The following is a 16508-nucleotide window of genomic DNA, read 5'->3' as shown; positions in this document are numbered from 1 at the left end:
GGTGTCTATGTCTAATGTTGTATGGTGTCTATGTCTAATGCTGTATGGTGTCTATGTCTAATGTTGTATGGTGTCTATGTCTAATGTTGTATGGTGTCTATGTCTAATGCTGAATGGTGTCTATGTCTAATGTTGTATGGTGTCTATGTCTAATGCTGAATGGTGTCTATGTCTAATGTTGTATGGTGTCTATGTCTAATGATGTATATCACTTCTTACAAGCTTCTGAAAGTTTTTCTCATTAAAATGTGACGTCAGCGCCAGCTCACCTGACCAATCACGTGCCCCATGCCATCCTGTTAGCCAACATTTTACACTTGGATGTAGCAATGACGAAATTCATTTTTAACAATCAACTAGAATACTTAGTCTGAACTGTTATAATTAAAGTGGTATTTCTGTGTTTCTACCAAAGAATACATCAATAAATTAATAAACGTCTTTAAATAAATTTATTTTTAACATTTTGGTAAAAAAGAACATGATTCTCTACCTAAAAAGGAATTTTCAGCTCTACACATAGTGCAGAAGCTCTCTTCTAACTGAACAAACAAACGAAAAAAAATATACAAACTTATCCCTTTTAGTAGTATATAGATTGAGTAGCCCATTAATTTTTTTTTATTTGATAATCCCGAAATATCACTGAAAATTGAGTTCATAAGAATGTTAGCAATAAATCAGTCAATCAGACACTAATGCCAAAAGTTTATGACAAGAATAGATCTAGTGTGACAATGAAACCAATCTACAACAAACTAATGCCAAAATTGTATGACAAGAATAGATCTAGTGTGACAATGAAACCAATCTACAACAAACTAATGCCAAAATTGTATGACAAGAATAGATCTAGTGTGACAATGAAACCAATCTACAACAAACTAATGCCAAAATTTTATGACAAGAATAGATCTAGTGTGACAATGAAACCAATCTACAACAAACTAATGCCAAAAGTTTATGACAAGAATAGATCTAGTGTGACAATGAAACCAATCTACAACAAACTAATGCCAAAATTGTATGACAAGAATAGATCTAGTGTGACAATGAAACCAATCTACAACAAACTAATGCCAAAATTGTATGACAAGAATAGATCTAGTGTGACAATGAAACCAATCTACAACAAACTAATGCCAAAATTTTATGACAAGAATAGATCGCATGTGACAATGAAACCAATCTACAACAAACTAATGCCAAAATTTTATGACAAGAATAGATCGCATGTGACAATGAAACCACACTACAACGAACAAGCCAAGAAAGACTAACACACAAAATCACAAACGTACGCAAACAAATGGACATTGTGACCAAAACAAATTTCATAAAATGCGAAACACCACCTGAAACTACCGCCACCTGCCAGTGGTAAACTGCCAACTGTAAGGAAATTCTGGAATATTCTCCAACTGTTAGTCAGCTTTAAATACATTTACCAGTCACGTTTCAATTTTCTGATAAGATTTCTCATTTCAAACCTCCATTACTATCGGCAGTATTAGCATACTCAACACAATTAGCATAAATTATGTTTTATCATTTTAAATGTATACGTGTATACGTGTCGGCTAAGGGTTTTCAAAGTTGAACTTTTCCAAACCTGATTATAATCAGCATAATTTTAAAAAGTAGGTTTCCATTATCAAAGTAGGTCCTGCCTCTGATTTGTAGATGTTTTTTATTTTATTGGAGAAAAATAGTTTTGACGAGAATATTTTTCTACAATATTTTATCTGAGAAAAATAGTTTTGAAAAGAATATTTTTCTCCAATATTTTGTCTGAGAAAAATAGTTTTGACGAGAATATTTTTCTACAATATTTTGTCTGAGAATCCGACGCTAGAGAGATATCCAATGTCAAATCTAGAAAATAGTCACCTTTCTGCTTTTTAGTTTCTCTATAAATAGTCAAGCATTCAAAATTTTTAAAATAATGACAGAATTCTCAAAACAACAATCGTGATAGTAGCACTATCAAGCCTGAACTAATAAGTTAACGCCCAGACAGACTAACCTAACCTAACCTAACCTAACCTAACCTAACCTAACCTAACCTAACCTAACCTAACCTAACCTAACCTAACCTAACCTGACCTAACCTGACCTGACCTGACCTGACCTAACCTAACCTAACCTAACCTAACCTAACCTAATGACCTGACCTGACCTCACCTGACCTCACCTAACATGACCTGACCTGGCCTGGCCTGGCCTGGCCTGACCTGACCTGACCTGACCTGACCTGACCTGACCTGACCTGACCTAACCTAACCTAACCTAACCTAATCTAACATAAGATAACCTAACCTAACCTAACCTAACCTAACCTAACTAACCTAACCTAACCTAACCTAACCTAACCTAACCTAACCTAACCTAACCTAACCTAACCTAACCTAACCTAACCTGACCTGACCTGACCTGACCTGACCTGACCTGACCTGACCTAGCCTGACCTAACCTAACCTAACCTAACCTAACCTAACCTAACCTAACCTAACCTAACCTGACCTAACCTGACCTGACCTGACCTGACCTGACCTGACCTGACCTGACCTAACCTAACCTAACCTAACCTAATCTAACATAAGATAACCTAACCTAACCTAACCTAACCTAACCTAACCTAATGACCTGACCTGACCTGACCTGACCTCACCTAACATGACCTGACCTGGCCTGGCCTGGCCTGACCTGACCTGACCTGACCTGACCTAACCTAACCTAACCTAACCTAACCTAACCTAATCTAACATAAGATAACCTAACCTAACCTAACCTAACCTAACCTAACCTAACCTAATGACCTGACCTGACCTGACCTGACCTCACCTAACATGACCTGACCTGGCCTGGCCTGGCCTGACCTGACCTGACCTGACCTGACCTGACCTAACCTAACCTAACCTAACCTAATCTAACATAAGATAACCTAACCTAACCTAACCTAACCTAACCTAACCTAACTAACCTAACCTAACCTAACCTAACCTAACCTAACCTAACCTAACCTAACCTAACCTAACCTAACCTGACCTGACCTGACCTGACCTGACCTGACCTGACCTGACCTAGCCTGACCTAACCTAACCTAACCTAACCTAACCTAACCTAACCTGACCTAACCTGACCTGACCTGACCTGACCTGACCTGACCTAACCTAACCTAACCTAACCTAATCTAACATAAGATAACCTAACCTAACCTAACCTAACCTAATGACCTGACCTGACCTGACCTGACCTCACCTAACATGACCTGACCTGGCCTGGCCTGGCCTGACCTGACCTGACCTGACCTGACCTAACCTAACCTAACCTAACCTAACCTAACCTAACCTAACCTAATCTAACATAAGATAACCTAACCTAACCTAACCTAACCTAACCTAACCTGACCTGACCTGACCTGACCTGACCTGACCTGACCTGACCTGACCTGACCTAGCCTGACCTAACCTAACCTAACCTAACCTAACCTGACCTGACCTGACCTGACCTGACCTGACCTGACCTGACCTAGCCTAACCTAACCTAACCTAACCTAACCTAACCTAACCTAACCTAACCTAACCTGACTTGACCTAACCTAACCTAACCTAACCTAACCTGACCTGACCTGACCTGACCTAACCTAACCTAACCTAACCTAACCTAACCTGACCTGACCTGACCTGACCTGACCTAACCAAACCTAACCTGAACTGACCTGACCTGACCTAACCTAACCTAACCTAACCTAACCTAACCTGACCTGACCTGACCTAACCTAACCTAACCTAACCTAACCTAACCTAACCTGACCTGACCTGACCTGACCTGACCTGACCTAACCAAACCTAACCTGACCTGACCTGACCTGACCTGACCTGACCTAACATGACCTGACCTGGCCTGGCCTGGCCTGGCCTGACCTGACCTGACCTGACCTGACCTGACCTAACCTAACCTAACCTAACCTAATCTAACATAAGATAACCTAACCTAACCTAACCTAACCTAACCTAACTAACCTAACCTAACCTAACCTAACCTAACCTAACCTAACCTAACCTAACCTAACCTAACCTAACCTAACCTAACCTAACCTAACCTGACCTGACCTGACCTGACCTGACCTGACCTGACCTGACCTGACCTGACCTGACCTGACCTAGCCTGACCTAACCTAACCTAACCTAACCTAACCTAACCTAAACTTACCTAACCTAACCTAACCTAACCTAACCTTACCTAACCTAACCTAACCTTACCTAACATAACCTGACCTAACCTGACCTGACCTGACCTGACCTGACCTGACCTAACCTAACCTAACCTAACCTAACCTAACCTAATCTAACATAAGATAACCTAACCTAACTTAACCTAACCTAACCTAATGACCTGACCTGACCTGACCTGACCTCACCTAACATGACCTGACCTGACCTGGCCTGGCCTGACCTGACCTGACCTGACCTGACCTGACCTAACCTAACCTAACCTAACCTAACCTAATCTAACATAAGATAACCTAACCTAACCTAACCTAACCTAACCTAACCTGACCTGACCTGACCTGACCTGACCTGACCTGACCTGACCTGACCTGACCTAGCCTGACCTAACCTAACCTAACCTAACCTAACCTAACCTAACCTAACCTGACCTGACCTGACCTGACCTGACATGACCTGACCTGACCTAGCCTAACCTAACCTAACCTAACCTAACCTGACTTGACCTAACCTAACCTAACCTAACCTCACCTAACCTGACCTGACCTGACCTAGCCTGACCTAGCCTGACCTAACTTAACCTAACCTAATCTAACCTAACCTAACCTAACCTAACCTAACCTAACCTAACCTAACCTAACCTAACCTGACCTAACCTAACCTAACCTAACCTAACCTAACCTGACCTGACCTGACCTGACCTGACCTAACCTAACCTAACCTAACCTAACCTAACCTAACCTGACCTGACCTGACCTGACCTGACCTGACCTGACCTAACCAAACCTAACCTAACCTAACCTGACCTGACCTGACCTGACCTGACCTGACCTAACATGACCTGACCTGGCCTGGCCTGGCCTGACCTGACCTGACCTGACCTGACCTGACCTGACCTGACCTGACCTAACCTAACCTAACCTAACCTAATCTAACATAAGATAACCTAACCTAACCTAACCTAACCTAACCTAACTAACCTAACCTAACCTAACCTAACCTAACCTAACCTAACCTAACCTAACCTAACCTAACCTAACCTAACCTAACCTGACCTGACCTGACCTGACCTGACCTGACCTGACCTGACCTGACCTGACCTGACCTGACCTGACCTGACCTAGCCTGACCTAACCTAACCTAACCTAACCTAACCTAACCTAACCTAACCTAACCTAACCTTACCTAACCTAACCTAACCTAACCTAACATAACCTGACCTAACCTGACCTGACCTGACCTGACCTGACCTGACCTGACCTGACCTAACCTAACCTAACCTAACCTAACCTAACCTAACCTAATCTAACATAAGATAACCTAACCTAACTTAACCTAACCTAACCTAATGACCTGACCTGACCTGACCTGACCTCACCTAAATTGACCTGACCTGGCCTGGCCTGGCCTGACCTGACCTGACCTGACCTGACCTGACCTAACTTAACCTAACCTAACCTAACCTAATCTAACATAAGATAACCTAACCTAACCTAACCTAACCTAACCTGACCTGACCTGACCTGACCTGACCTGACCTGACCTAGCCTGACCTAACCTAACCTAACCTAACCTAACCTAACCTAACCTAACCTAACCTAACCTGACCTGACCTGACCTGACCTGACCTGACATGACCTGACCTGACCTAGCCTAACCTAACCTAACCTAACCTAACCTAACCTAACCTAACCTAACCTGACTTGACCTAACCTAACCTAACCTAACCTCACCTAACCTGACCTGACCTGACCTAGCCTGACCTAGCCCGACCTAACTTAACCTAACCTAACCTAACCTAACCTAACCTAACCTAACCTAACCTAACCTAACCTGACCTGACCTAACCTAACCTAACCTAACCTAACCTGACCTGACCTGACCTGACCTGACCTGACCTAACCTAACCTAACCTAACCCAACCTGACCTGACCTGACCTGACCTGACCTAACCTAACCTAACCTCACCTCACCTGACCTGACCTAACCTAACCTGACCTGACCTGACCTGACCTGACCTAACCTAACCTAACCTAACCTAACCTAACCTAACCTAACCTAACCTAACCTAACCTAACCTAACCTAACCTAACCTAACCTAACCTAACCTAACCTGACCTGACCTGACCTGACCTAACATGACCTGGCCTGGCCTGGCCTGACCTGACCTGTCCTTACCTGACCTGACCTGACCTGACCTGACCTAACCTAACCTAACCTAACCTAATCTAACATAAGATAACCTAACCTAACCTAACCTAACCTAACCTAACCTAACCTAACCTAACCTGACCTGACCTGACCTGACCTGACCTGACCTGACCTGACCTGACCTAGCCTGACCTAACCTAACCTAACCTAACCTAACCTAACCTAACCTAACCTAACCTAACCTAACCTGACCTGACCTGACCTGACCTGACCTAACCTAACCTAACCTAACCTGACCTGACCTGACCTGACCTGACCTAACCTAACCTAACCTAACCTAACCTAACCTGACCTGACCTGACCTGACCTAACCTAACCTCACCTCACCTGACCTGACCTAACCTAACCTGACCTGACCTGACCTGACCTAACCTAACCTAACCTAACCTAACCTAACCTGACCTGACCTGACCTGACCTAACATGACCTGGCCTGGCCTGGCCTGACCTGACCTGTCCTGACCTGACCTGACCTGACCTGACCTAACCTAACCTAACCTAATCTAATCTAACATAAGATAACCTAACCTAACCTAACCTAACCTAACCTAAACTAACCTGACCTGACCTGACCTGACCTGACCTGACCTGACCTGACCTGACCTGCCCTGACCTGACCTGACCTGACCTGACCTGACCTGACCTAATCTAACATAAGATAACCTAACCTAACCTAACCTAACCTGCTAATGTTCTACATAGTTTCATCAATTAAAACTTAATTAACTGACTTGCAAATAACAAAACAATCGGGTGTTAAGTTTAAATTTTTATTCTTTCCATCTTTTTCAAATGCCAAAATTTATATCATGTGAGAATAACTGGTTATGACAAAAAAAGATTGTTTTGATTTAGCAAGGTAGGTACATGTGATAGTTCAGTTTCATCAGGTTTGGTCTAATTTGAAGTTGAGTTCCATCAGGTTTGGTCTAGTTTCATGCAGTTTAGTCTAGTTCCATCGGGTGAAGTCCATCTTGTGACAAAAATTAAACCAACATTTCACAGAGAAACCTCATCTGTACTAGACAAAAATCGTCGTTCAAGGGGACGTAATACGTGTTGTAACTGACGCAGTTTTCTGCCCCTCCTCTGTTGTCTGGTTGTTCTGTGGGGAAATCATTGGACGAACAAAGATTATTAACATTTAATTAATCAGTTTACATACAAAGTTTATTAACATTCAAATAATCAGTTGACATACAAAGTTTATTAACATTTAATTAATCAGTTTACATACAAAGTTTATTAACATTCAATTAATAAATTTACATACAAAGATTATTAACATTCAATTAATCAGTTTACATACAAAGTTTAGTAACATTTAATTAATCAGTTTACATACAAAGTTTATTAACATTTAATTAATCAGTTTACATACAAAGTTTATTAACATTCAATTAATCAGTTTTCAAACAAAGATTATCAACTGCCAATTAATCAGTTTTCAAACAAAGATTATCAACATTCAATTAATCAGTTTACAAAAATTATCAACATTCAATTAACCAGGCTCTCTAGGCTACATCACCTCTCTAGGTTAAGGTACAACTGCTGAGGTACATTTCGGGTCAAATGATTGTCAACTCTACTGTGACGAGCCAATGTTTACACTGACCAGCCAATGTTTATACTGACCAGCCAATGTTTACACTGACCAGCCAATGTTTACACTGACCAGCCAATGCTTACACTGACCAGCCAATGTGTACTGACCTCGGTTGAATATAGTTCTCCTCCAAGCCTCGGTGATGTTGGCGCCATCGTCCACCCACCGGAAGTCGCCCTCGCTCTCGATGTCGTCCAGTCCGACCCAGAAGTTGAAGTTCAACGCCGCCCCAATCGACGTCAGGATAGACAACTTTTCCTGTGTTTTAACGGTGTACAGATTTCCTGCAAACCCTGGGGTACAAGAAAACTTGGCGTCATGCTGATAGGACCAGTGGCGTGCGTGCGTGCGTGCGTGCGTGCGTGCGTGTGTGTGTGTGTGTGCGTGTGTGCGCGCGTGTGTGTGTGTGTGTGTGTGTGTGTGTGTGTGTGTGTGTGTGTGTGTGTGTGTGTGTGTGTGTGTGTGTGTGTGTGTGTGTGTGTGTGTGTGTGTGTGTGTGTGTGTGTGTGTGTGTGTGTGTGTGTGTGTGTGTGTGTGTGTGTGTGTGTGTGTGTGTGTGTGTGTGTGTGTGTGTGTGTGTGTGTGTGTGTGTGTGTGTGTGTGTGTGTGTGTGTGTGTGTGTGTGTGTGTGTGTGTGTGTGTGTGTGTGTGTGTGTGTGTGTGTGTGTGTGTGTGTGTGTGTGTGTGTGTGTGTATGTTGAAGTGATTGAATGACAGGTACCCCTTATTCCTACACGGTTGTAGCCCCTGATTGTGTGTGCTGTGTGCTGTTTAATGAACGTGGAGTTTGAGAGTGGACGTGTGATAGAACCTGTGCCAATGTACGGTGGTTGGTTGCTGGTTAGACTGTGAAGATGATGTGGTGTGGACGTGTCTGCTGGACTTTGTTAGGCATTGTATTATTGTATGGTAGCTTGTATATTTATATTGTATCATAGCTTGTATAATTTATATTGTCCTGTATTATTTATATTGTCTCGCATCTTGTATTATATATATTGTATCATAGCTTGCATTATATATATTGTATCATAGCTTGTATTATTTATATTGTATCATAGCTTGTATAATTTATATTGTCTAGCAGCTTGCATTATTTATATTGTATCATAGCTTCTATTATTTATATTGTATCGTAGCTTGTATAATTTATATTGTCTCGCGTCTTGTATTATTTATATTGTCTATCAGCTTGCATTATTTATATTGTATCGTAGCTTGTATAATTTATATTGTGTTGTATTATTTATATTGTATCATATCTTGTATTATTTATATTGTCTAGCAGCTTGCATTATTTATATTGTCTATATTGTAGACAGCGGATCATACCTTCACATGTGGTTCTGGCAGTAGCGAAGTCCAAGAAATCAGGTGACATCCGGACACAAACCCTGACCTCGCCACTCTGCTGTAGGACGAAACCAGCCGCTGTGTCACACCAGACGTCTGGTGTCGTGTAGGTGTCGTGGTGGTCGAGGGCTAGAGGCGACAGTGTGGGCCAGAAACCTGCACGATTTTAAAGGCTCTCGTTAGGTCGGCCTGGGGCTACATGAATAGTCTCAATGTTTTAACGGGCAGTTTGGTCCAGGCATCAACTAACTCATCCGTCCAGTTGTATAGCCGTCCAGTTCTACAACCGTCCAGCCGTCCATTTGTATAGCCGTCCAGCCGTCCAGCCGTACAGTCTTACAGCCGTCCAGTTGTACAGTCGTCCAATTGTACAGTCGTCCAATTGTACAGCCGTACAGTTGTACAGCCGTCCAGCCGTCAAGTTGTACAACCGTCCAATTGTACAGCCGTCCAGTTGTACAGTCGTCCAGTTGTACAGCCGTCCAGTTGTACAGCCGTCCAGTTGTACAGCCGTCCAGTTGTACAGCCGTCCAGCCGTACAGTTGTATAGCCGTCCAGTTGTACAACCGTCCAGCCGTCCAGTTGTATAGCCGTCCAGTTGTACAACCGTCCAGCCGTCCAGTCGTATAGCCGTCCAGTTGTAAGACCATGTCTACAACTGACCTAATTTGCAGCACGTGTCTAATTGGTTGAAGACAAAGCTGTAGCACAGGTGAGTTAGTGAGCAGGTACTGGCACAGGTGAGAAGACTTGGTCTCTTCATCTCCACCCCCAGCGGCACAAACTGCAGGGTGGGGTTTCTGAGTGGCGTGCAGCTGTGGCTGGTAACTTCATAGTCTGCAATAGCTGGGGAACATTAGGGGAACCTTAGCCTGCAATAGCTGGGGAACATAGGGGAACTTCATAGTCTGCAATAGCTGGGGAACATTAGGGGAACCTTAGCCTGCAATAGCTGGGGAACATAGGGGAACTTCATAGTCTGCAATAGCTGGGGAACATTAGGGGAACCTTAGCCTGCAATAGCTGGGGAACATAGGGGAACTTTAGTCTGCAATAGCTGGAGAACATTAGGGGAACTTTAGTCTGCAATAGATGGGGAACATAGGGGAACTTTAGTCTGCAACAGCTGGGAAACATAGGGGAACTTCATAGTCTGCAACAGCTGGGGAACATTAGGGGAAATTCATAGTCTGCAACAGCTGGGGAACATTAGGGGAACTTCATAGTCTGCAACAGCTGGGGAACATTAGGGGAACTTCATAATCTTTAACGGCTAAACAAGGAACATCATGGAAGCTGTACAATCTGCACAAGGTAGACCGGGAACATTAAGGGAACATTTAGAGAACAATACAGACTAGATTTAGACGGTTGTGTTCAAATGAAGGAACATTTTATAGTAAGTATCCTAATGTAACCATTGTCCAGCCGCCTTGACTTTCCCTCCCAAACGTGAATCTGGACTTTAGCTGAGGATCTCAACTCGAGAGTTTCCAATTTCCAATTGTGGGCTAATTATTTACTAATTACCATTTCATTTAACAATGTTAAGATAAAGCTAAATATTTAAATCCCTTTAGAATCGCCCAGTCAAGTATCGCCCAGTGAAGTATCGCCCAGTCGAGTATCGCCCAATCGAGCATCGCCCCAGTCAAGTATCGCCCAATCGAGTATCGCCTCAGTCAAGTATCGCCCAGTCGAGTATCTCCCCAATCGAGTATCGCCCAGTCGAGTATCGCCCCAGTCGAGTGTGGTCCACTTGTCATGTACCCGCTATAGGGCTTGTAAGTAGGTCATCAACTTCTTATCATAGTTGCCATCTAGTATTTTTAAACCAAGTGTGAATATGTTTATTAAATCGGTAAAAAAAAAGGACTAAAAGTTACGCTATTGTTAAGTTATTTAAAACCGTACAAACTGATAATGATAGTTTGAGAATTCACCTGACCCTGGCTAACGAGATCTCAAATTTTCAGAGTTTCTTCCAGGCTCTCTTCGGGGGGGGGGGGGGGGGGGCGAAGCCCCCCCCGAAAAAATTTTACCGCCCCCCCCCCCCCCCCCGAACGAAATGAAATGTATATACTTTATATAGAAAATATATACTTTTAACAGTGTCCGCCCCCCCGAAGAAAGTTTACCGCCCTCCCGAAAATTTCAAGTGCCCCCCCGGAGAAAAAAGTCTGGAAGAAACACTGCTTACAAGCCCTATACGAAAGCCATTTACTATCTTGAAAGCAGAAAAAAAACGACTTACCTGTGCAGACAAAATACAACAACAGGCAGGTAGGTGTAAACATTAGGGTCAGGTGACACCAGCCTTCTCGTACGCCAACTTTACCTGAGGAGTTCAGTGAAGTTGATATTTGATGGGTTAGTTCAGCGGTGAAGTTGATATTTGATGGTGTAGTTCAGCGGAGAAGTCGATATTTGATGGTGTAGTTCAGCGGTGAAGTTGATATTTGATGGTTTAGTTCAGCGGTGAAGTTGATATTTGATGGTTTAGGTCATAAAGAGGCTTTAGAAACCTTCAGATGAACCAAAGAGACGCCAATCACATTAAAACTGTGCCAGATGCTGATCTGGAGAACTTTGGCAAACAAATTTTATATTGTACTCCAACTCCAATTAATTCCGCGGCCCCAAATTTTACCATCTATTACATTTAACTTTTACTTTTATTTCATTTAACTTTTACTTTTATTTCTATATAACTTTACACTTGATTCATTACACTTTATATTTTTAATGCAATTTTCATTTTGACTGTAATTTTACTTGAACTGCAACTGTAAATTTAATTTGGACAACTTATATTTTAATATCAATTGAATTTCTACTTAAATTTCTACTGTAAACTTTCTTTCAACTGTCTCTACGTAAGTCCTTGTGGCGTGGTCTAAAACATTGTGTGCCCCTATGGCGAGGTCTAACAGATTGTGTGCCCCTATGGCGAGGTCTAAAAGATTGTGTGCCCCTCACGGTGAGGTCTAAAAGATTGTGTGCCCCTCACGGTGAGGTCTAAAACATTTTATACGTCCGTGGCGAGGTCTGTAGCACCCCTCACCGCTCTAACATGTAGTCAACAAACATAGTTGGATGGAACTTGTCGTGTAGCCAACAAACATGGTTGGATGTTGGAAGAACTTCATGTCGTGTTAGTCTCCACTCGCGAGAAGAGCTTTCAGCTGTTTATTCAAACTAAATCAATCAATCGCTTCGAGAATTTAGCGTTTAAAAGCAATCAGAAGGCTTGGTGCAATCTTTGTGATTGAATACAATTTTAATTAGCAGGTGGACATTATATTTACTAACTCATTAAAGAACATGTGTTTAACAATAAGCTAACCTGTGGTTAATTAACTAAAGCTAATTATTTTATGTTAGCATTATTAAGTAAATACATGATGTGGCAATCAGTGTTTCTTTCATACATTTCTTTAATTTCTCTGAGGGAGGTCGGAGGGGAGGTCGGAGGGGCCACTGGTTAAAGTATAAATTGTGTAGGTAAATTATATTTCGTTAGGGGGGCGGGGCGGGCGGTGCCACCCCCCCCCACACACACACACACACACAGTAGAGACATCTCAAAGATATAAGCAGCTATTCACTTCCCACCTTTAGGGCATATGTCAAAATAGTGCTTCTACCTTTTGGGCTATTGTCACAATCATGTGCCCTTACTTTAGTGCAGATGTTACATTCATGTGCCCATCTTGAGGGCGTATATCACAATGAGTGCGGCGCAACATTGAAGGACGGGGCATCTAATAGGGCATCATAATTAGTGCCCAAATCACAAGATGCTTTTTCAAGAGGCAGTATTGTCATTTTGCCAAAAATCAAATGGGCACACGATTTCTTGTGTGTTGCATCTAGGCACCTGATAAGATAGATTGTAAAATCCTATCCTTGGATTCCTTTCAATTTTTCCATGAGCTCTGATATCCTCAAATGGTTCTCTATTTATCGTGTCTAAAATACCGATAGCATAATGTACCGTATCAAGTAGCTGGACGAAAGCTCATGCATGCTACATTATCTTATTCACTGGCTTCTGTCCAACTTAGAGTGATTTCTGATATTTTCGTGTGATTCCTGATATTTCCGTTTCCCCAACAACAACAACAAAAAAAAAAAAAACAATTTATTTCTCTTAATTCCTCCGTAATGAACGGCAACTGGCGATCAAAATTTCGACCAAACCTTTTTTGTTGGTCAACACTCGACATACACATTGTGACATAAAATGTTGCTTGATCAAATGTTTCATTTAATTTTTTTAAAAATAATCAAGGCTGTCTTTACAAAGCACTAATTTTCTCGCTATATAATACACATAGCTTGCGTTAATATGTTGCGGTTTTTTTTTTTTTAGAAATCGGAAATAGCGTAAATTACTACTTCCGGTCATTAGAAATTATACAAAATTTGACCGAAGGCAGAGAATTATATCGTTCACTTACATATAAAATTTCATTAATCTAACTGAAACAGTACTCAAGGTATAAGCTTTTGAAAAATTGAAAGTAGATTAAGTTCCACTTCTAATTACCGGGAATAGCTCAAAAGTTGATACAGAAATACAAATTTGATATAATACTTATATATGAAATTTCATCAACCTACCTGTAACGGTACTTAAGTTATCGTGTTCACAGACACACATACACACACACACACACACACACACATACACACACACACACACAAACACACTGACAAAATTTCAAAATTATGTTTTTCCGATTCAGTGAGGTGTAAAACATCGAGATTTACAAAAATCTCAATTTTTTCCCCACGATTACAATATTTCTTCTATACTTCGTATACGACAAAGTAAAAATTTACTTTAAGAAAAAGTTAAGGGAGACTACTCTCGCTGCTTTTTCTACTAATCATTGCCAGTTCAAATAATGTATTTTTATTTTCAATTTTTTTATTAATTGAATAAAATTAGTGATAATATAGAAAAACTGTATTTCACTAATACCATAACACATAAGGGCATCTTCTAGAGCAGGGGTCTCCAAACTTTTCAGTCCGAGGGCCGCATTAACTATCAAATTTCAGTTCGGGGGCCAGTTTCTTCCAGGCATGTCTTTGATTTTTCTGGGCAAATTTCTTCAGCCATCACCAACAAACGTTTTTTCCGTGGACAAAAAGATCTCCGCGGGCCGGATAAGAGGACCTCGCGGGCCGCATCCGGCCCGCGGGCCGTAGTTTGGAGACCCCTGTTCTAGAGCAAGAACATAAGGTATAATAGTAGGTCAAGACTAGAAATGTGTCTGAAACTGAAAGACGTTTAAAACATAAATAAATGGATGGTAAACATCTACGGGAGTTAACCATGAAAAACATAATCTAGGAGCAGGCCAAAGCAGTTGTCTCCTATTAAATAGATCTACATTGACATGAAGTAATTCAGTAGTTCAGACGTTCACTTTATCATCCGCTGTGAGAAAGTTGGCCAAACAATATTGTCATGAGGGCGTGCCCAGCAACAGTGACGTAGCAATCATGTTACCATGGTGGATTAAATAAATTAATAAATAAATAAATCGAGCCCTTGCAATAACTGTCGCGATTGGAAAAAATGTTTTAAATGACTTGATCTAGTATGAGAAAGATATTTTGGTTTGAGCTCAGTTGTCAAAAAATATTTTCGAATGTAACAAGCTTCTATTGCTGCAGTTAGTTTTAATTTTAATTTTTTATTTAAAATTATGGCCAATTAAACGCTGAAAGGTTAATTAAAGTAAGTAGTCCCACGTGAATGTGTTAGTTAAGTAAGAGAATTTTGAAACTTTTTTAGCAAAATATGAATGTTGATATAAGGGAAAATGTGGTTTTATAAATATTTATTTTCTATAAACTTGCGTTAAATTTCTAATTGATAGCATTTATCCTGAAAATATATTTACATTGAAAAGAAGCAAAATATTTTGTCAAGCGAATAGGTATATAACCTAGTAAGAGTAAATTCTTTAATGAAATAAAATCGGAAAGACCTAATTAAATATGTTATGCTCTTCTTCTTCTTCTTCTTCGTTCTTAATTTTTAATGTTGGAAGGGATCGAGCATTATTTACCAGAGTGTTTGAATTCGAGACTTTTTTTTTCGAAATTTAGCCGAATCGACCACGCCTTCATTACAATTAAAGATTACGTGTCAACTGGTTATGACCATTGACTCCGATTTCAGCCTGCTTTCTTTTTGGATTTGCTTCCATAGCCTTTGTCCAGTCAAGAGCAAACTACAAGGCAGCAGTTGTTTGATTTTGGAGTTGTCTCTCCTAGAAGAGTGGCTGTCCCAAGCTAACGAGCCTAATCTCTTCGGGGAGGGGGGGGGGGAGGGAGAAAGTCTACCGCGCCCCCCCCCCCCACGAACGAAAAGGAATTTATATAGTAAAAATGTAGACCGCCCCCCCCCCCAAAAAAATATCAAGTGCCCCCCCCCCCCCCGGAGAAAAAAGTCTGGAAGAAACGCTGATCAGTTATTTTCCCTACTTTAGATATCTATAGCTCCCACTACCGCGCCCACTTGTGTTGTTTATTTAGGTTACCCTGGCATTAGGTCACGTGAACAATGGCAGGTTAAAAATAGACACACAAGGGGAAACAGCAGTTAGGTTTAGGCTTAATAAAAATCCTTGCAGTAATCGACTATTTTCTGCTAAAACGATACTTGTGCATATTTTATAGCTGTAAGGTACAAGAAGAGGTCTAATTATCTTTAAATTAATCGACCTCAGACCCGAAACAATTTTAAAGAAATTCTTGACATCGTCTATGGGGTCTACGGTTACAGGCGGTGATGAAATATTGGCATCAACAAGGGCAGGCAACTCTGAATTTTTTCAGTTCCCTCCCCTGCCCCAGCACGTGACCGCCCTATTGACGGGCCAGGATCACGAAATCTGGCCATTAGCGCAGGCCATGACGCCAGCCACCAAACTGTCTTGGATTATGACACCCCATCTTCAGCATCCGGTAGGTTTTCCTTCCGTCTTTTTTATATAGACACACCCACACACTCACCCACACACCCACCCACACACCCACCCACACACCCACCCACACACATACACGAAACCCCAAAACAAT

General features: G+C 41.6%; 1 protein-coding gene across 1 annotated transcript; it reads right to left on the bottom strand.

Annotated features, from left to right (window-relative positions):
• Positions 1–7277: 7277 nt before the first annotated feature.
• Positions 7278–10554, bottom strand: LOC131937095 (uncharacterized). Its single transcript, XM_059294289.1, has 5 exons — positions 10506–10554; positions 10068–10250; positions 9384–9560; positions 8159–8344; positions 7278–7547 (listed from the first exon to the last, which is right to left on the bottom strand). Exons 1-5 carry the CDS (start codon positions 10552–10554, stop codon positions 7429–7431), a joined length of 714 nt encoding a protein of 237 aa, XP_059150272.1. The 3' UTR covers positions 7278–7428.
• Positions 10555–16508: the final 5954 nt, after the last annotated feature.

Source organism: Physella acuta, unplaced genomic scaffold, assembly GCF_028476545.2.
Source record: "Physella acuta isolate Inbredline_101_S28 unplaced genomic scaffold, ASM2847654v3 ptg000200l, whole genome shotgun sequence".
In the NCBI taxonomy this organism is placed as follows: domain Eukaryota; kingdom Metazoa; phylum Mollusca; class Gastropoda; family Physidae; genus Physella; species Physella acuta.
Note: the sequence above shows the minus strand (reverse complement) of the source record. Positions and strands in the feature narration are given on the sequence as shown.